The 13,753-nt window shown below is 40.7% G+C and overlaps 1 protein-coding gene across 1 annotated transcript in view; it reads left to right on the plus strand.

The window, feature by feature from the left end:
• The first annotated feature begins 3,311 nt into the window (after window positions 1-3,311).
• Window positions 3,312-13,753, plus strand: part of LOC132568568 (uncharacterized) — a 29,595-nt gene continuing 19,153 nt past the window's right edge. The window contains exons 1-7 of the mRNA XM_060234536.1: window positions 3,312-3,637; window positions 4,784-4,850; window positions 7,298-7,365; window positions 8,001-8,055; window positions 9,230-9,291; window positions 10,255-10,335; window positions 11,206-11,278. Coding sequence (XP_060090519.1) covers window positions 3,431-3,637; window positions 4,784-4,850; window positions 7,298-7,365; window positions 8,001-8,055; window positions 9,230-9,291; window positions 10,255-10,335; window positions 11,206-11,278 — 613 coding nt within the window. The 5' untranslated portion in view covers window positions 3,312-3,430. The remainder of the gene's footprint in view (window positions 3,638-4,783; window positions 4,851-7,297; window positions 7,366-8,000; window positions 8,056-9,229; window positions 9,292-10,254; window positions 10,336-11,205; window positions 11,279-13,753) is intronic.

Here is a 13,753-nt window from a genome sequence, read left to right on the forward strand (position 1 = left end):
CAAGCATTTTCTTGGATGATTGCAGCATCTTATACAATCTCACTGGCTGACCCCAAATTCTACTATTGGGAGAGAGGGAAACTTCATTACCACTTTCCCCACCTAATGCATGGCTTGATGAACCTCTATTTCAATGATGTACTTTTGTTAAAAAACAAACAAACCCTACAACATCGCTATTTTCAACTTCTATTTTTCCTGCCTCTCAGGAAGGATGCAAGGAAAAGTGAAGATATGGGAGTTACCAGGAGGAGGGAATGAGGAAACATTGTGGAGAATACAGAGAGAAGTGAGGTAACTTCCCATAAGTCCTTACAGGTTTTCCATAGCTTAACTGGGCCTGGCAAATGGCACCACACAACTAGGCCATAGCTTTCCTTGGGAGAGGCTGCTAGGGGGAGGGAAGAAGGGAAAGCTGAATACAGGGGTCAAATAAAGATAAACTGGAGGGTAGGTAGGAAGGAAAGCAGGAAAATGGGAGAGGGATGGGTGCTTTCAAAGAAGAAAAAAGGAAATCATATGGGAAGGGAAAATGAGACTCCCCTGCCCCACAAGACCTTGCAGGCCCCCATTTATTAGAACCTACTTTTCTACAAAAAAGTTATCCTCCCCAGCCATGCAGCAAGCTGGGTGTGGTGATGGAAAATGCCATCAAGTTGTCAATTTATGGACTCCTTGTGGGGTTTTCAAGGCAAGAGACATTCAGAGATGGTTTGCCACTGCCTGACTGCATCACAATTGAGGTCTTCCTCCTATCTGAACACTAGCCAGGGCTGGCCCTGATTAACTTCTGAGATCTTATATGATTGGGCTAGTCTGGGCTATCCAGGTCAAGGGACAGCAAGCTGGGTACAGCCATGAATTCAAGAAGTTCTGGAATCCTCCATTGGTGTTGAAAGGAGCCATACATACAAAGGAAGGGGAAAACAAAGTGTTGTGAACAAGCAGTGGTTTAGAATCTTTAAGGTTCCTGACACAAGCCCTGAATATAGTTAGCTACCACACAATTCTGAAAGGAGTCTCAAGTACAGTTGAATTTCTCCATTGTCATGCCAACTCAATCACTGGAGACCAGGTAATTAAATTCATTTCTTAGCACCTTCGTATTTTACTATCTCCTTTAGATTCATTACATTAATTATTGTTGCCTGTCATCTCAGCAATCTGTTTTCCATCTCCTCTGTCATATTTATTACACCACCAACAGTTAGCAGAGAGGATCTACACTAAAGAAGCCTGTCCTGTACCCATGGCTTTCTGGTCTTCCTATAGTGAGATTCCCAGTCTAAATCCAGTTAAAGTTAGTAATAAGCAGAGGTTTGGGATACATCCTTATCTGCCAAATACCTTGTTATTATGGCTTTTTTTTTCTCCCGTTGTAGCATATAACATGACAAAATTATGGTCCCCCACTTGCTGAAGACACAGGTTTTTAGAAGGCTCTGCAACACCATACTTTTTTGCCACTAACCTTAATACAATGCAAGTGTAGTGAAACATGTTTTATGCCCTAAACACACATATGTGATCACAATCCTTGCTAAGCACAGTTGTTCACCCTTCCATTGGATGTCTCAGCCATTCCGAAGTGCACAGCAGCATATACAGGCATCGTGTAATTTCATGGGAGAAAGAAATCTACAAGGCATTTTGGCTTCATTGAAGTACTCACATTTTTTAGCCTCTATATGGATGAAGTGATAAGAAACACAGCTATCCTAAAACTGGTAAATCTAGGCTATCATCTATTTCCTTAACAACAAAATCATAAAAGGCCTTGTAAAGCCCAAGAAGGCTGGAAATCAATATTTCCCCTTGGCTATCAGTCACTTCAGTGACCCACTACAACTTCATTTTAGAGTTCTTTTACATATTTCTCCCATGCACACCAACTGCAGAAGTAGGACTGAATAGCAAATTATCAAAGATTTCAGGTTTTTACGGCTGGTAACATCATTAGGGTTTGTAGAATCTTTCGGGCTCAAGTGCCGTGTTCTACTGGAGAAAGTTTTCCTTCCAGATGTTTCGTTCTCAGCTGCGGAGAACATCCTCAGTGGCGTTGCAGCCAGAGCAGGCGCTCTGACCTTCTTGGCTGCTGTGCATCGAGTGGGGCCAGGGCTGCTGGAGAGCTGCTATTTCTAGGCTGGAGGGGGTGTGGTGAAAGGGCAATTGGTTTGTGGATGTGCCCATTGTTTGGTGGGGCTTCCTGGAAGGGTAGTGATAAGGAAACTCCGCAGCTGAGAACGAAACGTCTGGAAGGAAAACTTTCTCCAGTAGAACACGGCACTTGAGCCTGAAAGATTCTACAAACCCTAATGAATAGCAAATTAATTGGCATGTCTGAATTCAATCAAATTGTGTTTCCTTAAAAAAACCCAACCTACAACAGTGTGTGCATTCTTCAGCAAATCTACATCAATCTGCATAAGAATTTTCTTTTCTGGAACAGAATCTCCTTCCACATTTATATTAAGGTTATCAGAAATAGTATGCACCAAAATGTCATACTACTATTGTATATAGTTTGTGATGCAAAAATTGGTATTATTGCCGTATTACAGTTTGTGATGCAGGCTTGGTAGTGTTTTAATATATTTGTGTTATTTCATTATGTTGTGAGCTGCTCTGAGAACTTTCAGTGTGAGGGGTAGGAGATAAACCACACATGCAAAGTAAATTGTGCCCCAGACAACTAAGCACTCCTGCCCTAACTCTTCTAGCAGTGCAGAACTCAAGCGGAGATGAATATCATTGCCAGAAAAATAAGGAAAGCAAAACATTCAGTGACTGGCAGAACAACCTGCGATCAGAGAGTACAATTTGTATTACTATGTATAGTGAAAATGTGCAAATACCATGAAACTAGCGACATCAGGAAATCCTCTGTATTCTCCCCCTTCCCCCAATAAATTCCCCTACCTGCTTATTTTTTCGAGATAAATCCCCTCTTTTCGGAGAAAGTTACCTTTCCTCCTTTAAAAAAAAATTCCATCATTAAATTGGGAAAAACTAACAAGCCTATTTTTTGTTATTCTTTCAGAGTATTCTGCAGCAGTTTTTCTCTGGGCAAGCATCCAGTCTAAGATTCATGATCAGAAATCCAATAAGAATTCTCAGACTGAGTTGCTGGGTGACATTGTACTCTTTCTTCCCAGCCTCGTTAGGAGCCTGTTTGAGAACTAGAGAAGCGAGAACCGGAACTTACTGAACTAGCCAGTCAGGCCAGACGTTCCCCTAAAAAACGGTATTTGGAATTCTCTGCTGTCTCTGATTGGACGCTTTGCATAAAGCGACGTCAGTAGCCACCTATCGGAACGTGGAACACGGAATACGGTCGTGTTAGATTGGGAGGGCGCTAAATTTGAATTGCACTACAAAGTTTCCGCCCGTCCTGCTCTGCGTGGAAAGAAGGAGCCTAGGCCTGTCTTCGATGGCGATGCGAGATGGCAGGGGAGCGGGAATATGTGGGCAAGAAAAGCGTGACGGGCGCCACCGACATTCACGGCGGAAAGAGGAGCTGGACGGGCGGCGCCGGTACAAATCCCGCGACTCTGAGAGCAGCTTCAGTTTCATGAACGAGATCCTCAAGAGAAGCTCCTATCTCTTTGACTTGTCCATCAACAGCATTGTGGAGAAGGTGAGCTCGGGGTGGTCGGAGCGAGGCTCATCTCTCAGTGAACGAAGGGGGAAACTGCAGACTCCGCCCTGAACGCCTTGGAGGAAGGAAGGCCGGGGGAAATGGGGGAGGGGACTCACACGGCTCCATGGAGGCTTAAGGGGTTTGAGGCCTTTCTGAGAAACGCGAAGATGGGAGGTCTCTTACAAATCCGATGCACCTCGGTCGTCTTTCGTTCTGTGGGCATCTGACGTACTCTTACTTAGAAGCGCATGCAGGAAATGCTGCTAATGAAAGGCTTATTATATGAGTAGAATCCTATTTTGAGCTGGTTTTTGTGCTTTTACTTTCTGACTAGATTGCTGCCCTTTTAAAGAGCTGGGTGACGTGCAATAGAGTCGTAGTGTCAAAGAATCATAAGAGTTGGAAGAGACCTCCAGCGTCGTCTAGTCCAGCCCCCTGCACAATGCAGAAGATTCACACATACCTCCCCCCACATACACATCCAGTGATCTCTGTTCCATGTCCAGAAGATGGCAAAAGATCTGCAGGAACCCTAGCCAAACTGGACTGGAGAAAATTGCTTCGTGACCTCAATAGATTATTGTCCCCCCTCCCCTTTGCAAAGGTTTGGGGAGGAAGGAACTGCACCTGATGAGTTTCGTCTCCTATACAGCTGTTAAGGATGTAGGAATTCCACAGTAAGGGGTAGGGGAAAGAGATCTGGAGGCATGATCATGGCTTGGTGTGTAGTTTTGCCTAGTTTGGCTCTTTGCAGCGCAAACTAGTATTATTCTAAGTAGACCTTACTACACAGGTGCTTTTGGTGTGAAGAAACCCATCAGGACTAGAATTTTTACTGAAGTTGTGGTTTCTGTGTAGTGTGTATCAGTATTCCCTCTAAGCTGAGTTAGTGTAAGCTAGCTTTTCTAGCTTCAGTTTTCTAACTTCCAGCTGACACATTTTTTTTCTTAGTTCAGGAGGGGAATGGCCCCAAACTAATTTATGTAGTAGCTCACAACTTTAATGCCAGTAGCTCACAAAGTAGAATTTTTGCTCACAAGACTCCATAGCTTAGAGGGAGCATTGGTGTGCATTATAGTTTGCCTCTGAAAAGCTTTATCTTGTCCTGAGCTCATGTGAAAACATCTCTATCTCTTAAACTAGTACAACTTTCCCTTTGAAGATGATAAGCTTGTCTCCATCGAATCACTGATGTATGATACGCCTGATGGTAAGATTTTTATTACTAACTTCTCGCATTTAATTTGCTTTTTAAACTTTACATACTGTGGGAATGTTAGGAAGTGTGTGTGCCACTACAGAAGGGTAGCCATATGGCTTTCTGGGTTATTCCCATGCTGGCCATTCTAAAAATCACATTCATCACATATCTGCATCTCTTTGCAGCAGCTGAGAAAAAAATGGAAGAGAAATCAAATTCAATATGAATTTGAAAAGAAATGCCAGAACAAGCTCTCTTTGGACATTTCATTCTGATTATCAAGGCTTAGTGTTCAGTTGAAAATTATCAACGGCTACAATTATCTACATAAGTGGTAGTTCTTGCCCCATTCCTAGAACTTCATTTTCATATTAGCAGACAGAGGAGTCCTCAACACCTTTGTAGCCACAGAGTTCCTTAGTGTTTCTGAAACTGAAAAACACTTCTTAGTAAATCATTATTATTCCTCTGTCAATCCTAAGCCTTTTGCGCCAACTTGGTTTACAATGTATAGTTTCTCCAGTAGTAGAAAAACAATTGCCCTTCTTTCTCTAAATTCTCTACTACATGAAGAGGAGGAGTTGGATTTATACCCTGCCCTTCACTTGTAGTCGTAGAGCAGCTTATACTCTTCTTCCCTTACTCTCCCTGCAACACACCTTGTGAGGTAGGTGGGGCTGAGAGAGTTCCAACAGAACTGTCTTGAGAGAACAGCTCTGAGGGAACTGTGACTGACTCAAGGACATCCAGATGGCTGCATGTGGAGGAGTGGGGAATCAAACCCGGTTCTCGCAATTAAGGGGCCACTACTCTTAACCAAACTGGTTCTCTGGACAAATTAAATGACCCACATCTAACAAAGCACCAGATTGTCTATGAAGCTATGAATATGCCAGCTACAAAACCACCTTGCCTAGTGAATGATATATAACCAGAATGAAAATTACTAACTTCAAGACTAAGCAGAGCTTTAAGACCTTAGGTTCCAGCCCAGTTCTTCCAGCAATGGAAGAGAAAACTAAGCTGTAGGGACAGAGTCCTTCTATGGCTGAGAGGGAAAACTGCTGCTGTCTGGTCCAGCAGTACAAAGTGGAAGAGCCTATTGTGGCCATTCTCAATATTTGACTGTCAGTATAGAATGGCAGTTCTACATATTGTTTACTGTGTAGGTGTGAGCAGGACCATGTTGTCAGACTACAGGATTTTCAGTCAGAAAGAACAGAAAAGTATATATAACAAAAATGCTTTTTTGATTCCTAGGTCAATGTGATTATCTACCTATCTAAAAAATAGTTCTCTAGACTCTGTCATACATTAGTTTGGCCAGGATATAGAAGTCTGAATGAGAGCATGTAGGTAGGAGCATGCTTTATTCTTTGCAACTGGAGAAGGGCTTTAGTTTACCTCTCATTGTAGTAGTATTCCCAAGTGTAGCCCTTTACATTTTATACTATTTCCCACATAAATGAATGTTGTATAACTTCAAACTGCAGTCCTGCATATATTTTGTCTGTTTCTTGCATAAATTTCAGTTGGAGTTATAGCTCTTTCCAGAGGACATCAAGGCCCTGTGGAATCTTATGCAATTCTGCAGGGCCTGTAAGGCAGAGATGTTCCACCAGACTTTTGATTGAGGACAGCAACAACTGGTATCTTTCCTTTCCTTCCTAGAGACCTAGTTTGGGGTAGTGGTTAAGTGTGCAGACTCTTATCTGGGAGAACCGGGTTTGATTCCCCACTCCTCCACTTGCACCTGCTGGAATGGCCTTGGGTTAGCCATATCTCTGGCAGAGGTTGTCCTTGAAAGGGCAGCTGCTATGAGAGCTCTTTCAGCCCCACCCACCTCACAGGGTGTCTGTTGTGGGGGGGAGGAGATATAAGAGATTGTAAGCTGCTCTGAGTCTCTGATTCAGAGAGAAGGGTGGGGTATAAATCTGCAATTCTTCTTCTTCTCCCCAGAATTTCTTTCTCCCTTCCCTTCCCACCCATATGCTGCAGAAATCTGGACAAAGAACAAAATCATCAGGACACCATTAGGGTGTTAGAAATCTATTGTTTTAATTTGTATTGTTGCATTTCTAATATCCACATTCTATTTTTATTTGTTGTCCAGAGCCTGGCTTAGGCTGGGATGGGGCAATTCAGTAAATCAAAATAATAATTGCTATAATAAAAATAGTTATTATAACAATAACAGTTAAGCTAAAATCAGTATGCTTAATCAAAATGTTTATTCTGAGAAACTTCTAAGCAGGGCTTTTTTTCTGGTAAAAGAGGTGCTGGAACACTCAAGAGGGAAATGAAGGAGAAACACATGGGTGACCCTCATGAACTTCTAAACATTTTTTGTGAATTTTATTTCTGTGAAGAGGTTCTGGTACTCCATTCTACTGCATTCTCCCAGAAAAAAGCCCTGCTTCTATGTATGTTTCATAATTATTCTTCTCTTATTCTAGGTCCAAAAGCTTGGGGTGAAGAGTCTGAAGAAGAAAACATAAGTGACTCAGATAAGGCATCCAAAAATGTTTGTTTTGTAATTTGTGCATTTTTATGTTTACAATGATCAGGCAATGTTATTTTCTGTTAATTGAACTGATTACAGTAAAGCTAGAAATTGTGGTTGAATACTTGTGTTGATTGCAGTAAGACTAAAAATATGATCCTGATTGAAGAATCTACTTTCTTTTCCTTGGTTTTTTTGTTAACCTCAAGTTTCGGTCCAGGTAAAATAGGTAGCAAAATGAGCTATCTAAAATGATCCAACAGTTATGTAGCCTAAACTATTATTCTGTCTAGTTAAATGTGTGTGTCTATATTAGGACTTTTTTGTAGCAGGAACTCATTTGCATATTAGGCCACACACCCCTGATGTAGCCAATCCTCCAAGAGCTTTCAGGGCTCTTCTTACAGGGCCTCCTGTAAGCTCCAGGAGAGAGAGAGATACTTAATGTTAAGTACTTTAGAGAGGCAAACAGCTGAAAGTTTAGCACGCAAATGCTTAATGATAAGTATTTTAAAGAGGCAAACATAGCAGAAAGTCTACCATTGTCCAATGTGTCTTTAGATGTGTCAAAATTATCAGAATCTGTGATGTTTTTAAATTTTATTCCTACAATAATTACTCTTGCTTTAATTTCTCCCCTCCCCTGAAACTTTAAGTTACCTGAGGAAGAACAGTCCATGAACTCATATGAAGAGAATCCATCTGGTACAGGTAAGGTGAGTTTGGAAGGTGAGAAGAACCTAATCTGCTTAGTTAAGGATTGCCACCTAAATTATATATGCACCTGCCAGCCTTTTCTTGAAAGAGAACAGCTTTAGAGCAAATGATTACAGTAACACTGGAGGGATGGTAGAAAGTGACTTTTTAATTGGGGGGGGGGTGTAATTGGTCTCTCAAATGATCCCCTACCTGTGAAGAATATACATGACTGACTTGTTTCATCTGTCGCTGTCTCTCTTTCTGAAAATTTTTATCTAGCTATATTTCGGCATGTTGTTTATTTATAACACTTCATCTCCCATTATTTTGGGTCCCCTTTGTCCTACACTGAGGGTAGGATAGAAAAAGCAACTGTTTTTAGTTCCAGCACTTCACCTTTGGGGACAATTATCTATTGGAGTCGTTAAAACACTTATTTAGAAGTGTAGCTTGTCCTAGAGATTAGTACAGTAATCCCCCAATGAGGGGCCATGGCACTTGACAGATGTTTTTCCTGGTGCCTACTTGATACTTGAGTCTTAATGATAAAATCCAAGGGTTTTCTGTATAACGGAAAAAAAATCAGAGAGATACTATCACCTGTTTACCTGGCAAATTGCTGAGCTCATCATGGGCATGCATCACAGCTGTGAGCCCCTGGCTTAGCCATAAACAAGACTTTTACACTGCTGGACATAGAAACTTCTTTCATGGGCACACAGGGATCAATACCTTCCCCTTTCCCATGAAACTGAAACCAAACAGCCCTTTTTCTCTGAAGCTGATCTAATATACCACCTTCCCTCCACCTCCTCAGGGGATTCACTAGAAGAACCCATGAAGCACCACTCTTGTCTGTGCAGGGCGTACTCACTGAAGCAGTTGTCTCTTTTGTAGGAAGATGCATGTCTTGGAACATTTTATGATTTAACTCTTTTGGCAGCCTTGTTGTTATGACACCTGCAACCTCTTCCTGGTTAGGAAGTCCTAGATTAGTAAAATAAACCCACAGACAGAAATGTAATTTCCTTTGGGAAAATACAATATTACATGAAATGCATTTTCTGAAAGCTTTGCAGGGGCTGTCCTCCCCAAATATATAAGGTTAAAACAATTAAGCATGGCTTATGAAAAACAATACCTTTGTTATGCTGACTGAATTTTTTTCTTTAATTTTGATTTGCAGATTTCAAAAACAATTCTGAGATGTTATCCATTAAAAAATATTTGGAAAATATGCACCTCAAGGTAACATTTCAACATAAATAGGTATTTAACTTATAATATACTGAATTTAAATATTTTGGTATAAAAAGAAAGAAACTAAACCCTTGCTTAGAGCCCAGGGAACTGGCAAAACCATTATATGAAATATAATTTATCAATACGCCAGAGTACTATTCTGTTGATTATTAAAGCTTTCACTAACACTCCACAAAAAATGTTGCCTTGCCGCTTCTGAGATTCAGTGTGTATGGTGGTTAGAATGTCAATCTAGCATAATCTCCATTCTGCTTTGGGAGCTTGCTAGGTAACTTTGGACCGGCCACATACTCAACCTACCTACCTCACATGGTTGTTTGGAGGATTGGGTTCCTAAAGGCAGGGTATAAATGAAGTAAATAAACAAAAAGAGTAGGTGAACAGTGCAATCTTAAAACAGATTTACACCCTTCTAAACCTACTGACTCTGTTGGTCTTTGAAAGTTGTAAATGTAGGATTGGCCTGGGAATGTTTGGAACACATTCACTAGTGTATATGTGTCCCTGGCCCAAAAAGCATCTGGCTGTCCTCAACCAGAACCAAGGCTTTCTCAGCCCTGGCTCCAGCCTGGAGGAATACTCTGCCAGCTGAGATCCAAGCCCTGTGGGATTTAATGCAGTTCCATAGGGCCTGTAAAATGGGAGTTGTTCCACCAGGAGGGGGAACAGGAAGGGGACCAATTGCTTAACCTGGTGCAGATGGTAGAATGCTAGTTTAGCTACATTTGTGCCTTGAGCCTCCACTGACAAGGAGGCATCCATGATCCCACCCAGACTCTTGATGGCCAGCACCAGTGTTAAAGGCACACTGTCAAGAGCCAGGAGATGGCACTAACCCTGCATCCCCCGGCCCAGCCACAGGAGCTCAGTCTTAGCTAGATTTAGTGTCAGCCGACTCTTGTTAATAATTTATTATCTATTAATTTTGGTTTGTTTTTTTTTCAAAAGGAAAATATTCATCTTGTCCGCCATTCTGGAGTTGAAATGGACATGCTAGTGAATGACAGTGCCTACACTGCAAATGCACAGGTTATAATAAATCTCTCCTTCACACTGGTCTAAAGTTCTATGAATGTTCCTGTTTGCCTGCACATGCCCAGTAGTTACAAGTCTCCCTACTTTTTTCAGTAGTGAGATATTACATGTTTGTGAATGCTCAATTGAGTCACAGTAACTTGAGCACAATAGCATGCCTCTCTTTATTTTTAAAATATTCCATCCCTTTGTGGGAGCCTACAAAAATATTAACCATATAATATTTGCGATGGAAACACCTTCAAAATCAGTACTAAAGCCACATACACAAATAGCAGTAGCAATTAAAAAACTAGATAAAAAGCAGAACCTGGATACAAATAATACTATTAAAAGCATAATAGTTCACCTGCCACTTAGATGTTGATAGTGAGGGTGCTTTGCAAAGAAGCTCCAAACCCTGAGTGCTGCCATGGAAAGCTCCTTTCCAAGTAATCACTTGCTTTGCCTTAGACGGCAGGGATATGTTGTAAAGGTCTTTGTGAAGATGAACAGATTGCTTATGGAGAAGGCAGCTATTCAGTGTTTGGTGCTTTAAAGATGTATATGCAGTTCCCCAAAGTAGAAGGTAATAAAGATATTTTAATGATTAGTTCAGTTTTATCACTGCACTTTGCACCATCTGAGTTCCTGTGCTTACAAGAAACTACTATATTTCTGAACTGGCTAAGGTTGCATTTAGTTCTCATTTATGCATCCTCCAGCCCCATTTTTAAATAAGTATAGTATTTGACAAATGTACTGGTTTGGCAAGTATCTGGTAGTAAAATATAAGTGTATTTCAAATTAAAGCATAATTTTTTTTGTTGGTCCTTTACAAATACTTAAGCTCTTCACTGTTTCCTTTGGTGGTTTTTGGCTTAGGTTTTAAAACAAAGATCAAAGAATGTCCGTGAAGAATCTTCTTTTCAAGAGCTGGTGAATGAATCCTTCCATGGTGAGCATCATGGCAAATCATAAATATTTTACTGCAAAAGTACTTAAAAAGGAGGTTAACAGCTCGTCTAATTACTAGATAAGGCTGACAGAGGTGTAACTATGCAATCTGATGAGGACAAATATTTTCAAATTGACTGACTGGCTACAACATATTGATAAAGTTCTCAGCTGCAATATCATCAGACCCAATTAATTAGTATTCTAAGTAAGTTCCTAGTTTTCACTGATTCATTAATGGTTAGTATAAGTGCAGGAAAATGTCTGCTTAGGATCCTGCAAACAGAAATCCAAACAACAAGAGTTAACCCTGTAACCCAATTTTATTAGTTATGGAATTCAAACATTAACAACTGTTGCTTTTTGCTTCTCAGTACACCAGTATTTTGGACCAGTTTTTTATTCTTTCAAGTGGATGCAAGCTTGATCTTATTCCCAATAAGTCCATGGCATGGCTTAATTCCTTTGCTTTGTGGAAGGTTGTATGTTATGTACTCCTAGAGCTTCTCCCATATTCCTTGTCCTTTCACATACACATAAGCATTTTTTAAATAATAATTGAAAAAAGAACTAGAAATATTCAGTACAATAAAACAATGTAGGATAAATGTTAATGGCTCCATTTAGTGTTGATATCTTTTCCTATCATTTTTATAGACTGATTTCTTTGTATATTTAGTTTGAGGCTTTGCTAACTGCATTGACGGACTGTCTGGGTGTGTGTGCACAGTGTCAAATGTCTGCTGGCAAGACGGTCCTATGATCCTTGTCAGACACACCCTGGCTAATGAGGTGAAATCTATTAGTACAAGTGGTTCCCAGCAAACAATCTAACTCTGTATTAGAGACATGTTAAATTCACCTAGAAGTGGGACTTTATTTACTTAAAAGGCTAATCATTTGGGAGTAGAAATGGGCCAGAATGTTCTGTTGACCCTTGATCCAGTTACTAGTTGATGCTTGCAATGTTGTAACTATCTAGTTGGCCCCTTTTCCTTCTGCTTATAAAAAAGTTCTGTGAACGCAGAACAGTATGTTTAGCAATGCTACACATGCCTTGACATGACACATTAAAGGATACAAAAATTATATAGTAAGATCCTAGTTTCAGTAAGCTTGACATAGTAGTATAGACCACAGTCCCTAATAATTTATTCAAAGTAACTTAGTGACTAATTTAGAACAGCAGAATTCTATTGCCTGCATAGAAGAACTGTCTTGAATAATTCAGTTTTGCATAGTTTGTGGAAAGCCAGGAGAGTGGGAACCTTCCTGACCTTAGGTGGACCAGTCCATAAAGTAGGAGCCACAATGGAAAAGGAACATGTGTAAGGGAAGTTTTGGTTTTACCCATCTGCAGGTAGACATGTGCAGCAGACCTTGCTCAGATATGTGAAACTGTCATGGCAGTGCATAGAGGGAGAGGCAGTCTCACAAATATGAGTGTCCAAGACCATGAAAGGCTTTTTATATAAGAGCCAGTTTGGTGTAGTGGTTTAGTGTGTGGACTCTTATTTGGGAGAACCGGGTTTGCTTCCCCACTCCTCTACATTCAACTGCTGGAAGTGACCTTGGGTCAGTCATCTCTGTCAGAGCTATTCTCTCAAGAGCAGTTTCTATCAGAGCTCTCTCAGCCCCACCCATCTCACAGTGTGTCTGTTGTGAGGAGTGGAACGGAAAGAAGATTGTAAGCTGCTCTGAGACTCCCTTGGGTAGTGAAGGGTGGGGTATAAATCCAGTCTCTTCTTTTTCTAATAGCCAATACATTAAATTGAGTCCAGTAACTGATCAGCAACCAGTGGGGTAATTGTAGAATATGCATGCTCCATCTAGCTCCCAGTAATAGCTGAGCTGTGGTGTTCTGCACCAACTAAAGCTTCTGAATTGATTTTGAGGGAAGATCCAAATACAGTGCATTACAATAGTCTGATCTGGATGCTACTGTGGCATAGATCCAGGTTGCTAGATCAACCATGCTACTGTGGCATAGATCCAGGTTGCTAGATCAACCATATTAAGGTAATGGGCTATCTTACAGTCTAGGCTGAATTGGGAGAAAGCCTTTTTTGCAACTACATTAACTGCTGTATTTTTACCATACTTCAACTGGATTTCCTATGCTGCCCAATCAGGAGCTATTTGTATCCTCAATCAGGGCCTGAACAGAAAGCCTTTCATTACTTGGTCATGACCTGGTGCAATATTTCCAGTTATATATAAGGTTGCAGGCTTCCTGCAAGTGCTAGCTACACTGTATTCCTGGCTTCTTAGAATAGAAGTAGGAAAGTAAGCAAGCCTCTACCCCACCGTTCTCTCTGTATTGATCCCCAAAGAGTTAGATTAAAACACTTATCAGTAATTGTGCTTATGCCCCCTCACCCTTTTACGGTTTAGTAAAGTAAACTCTCCAAGTGGTTTTTTAAATGATAATATTCTAGATAATTTAAAATGATTATGCTTACTGTCAATGCAATAA

Source organism: Heteronotia binoei, chromosome 3, assembly GCF_032191835.1.
Source record: "Heteronotia binoei isolate CCM8104 ecotype False Entrance Well chromosome 3, APGP_CSIRO_Hbin_v1, whole genome shotgun sequence".
Taxonomy (NCBI): domain Eukaryota; kingdom Metazoa; phylum Chordata; class Lepidosauria; order Squamata; family Gekkonidae; genus Heteronotia; species Heteronotia binoei.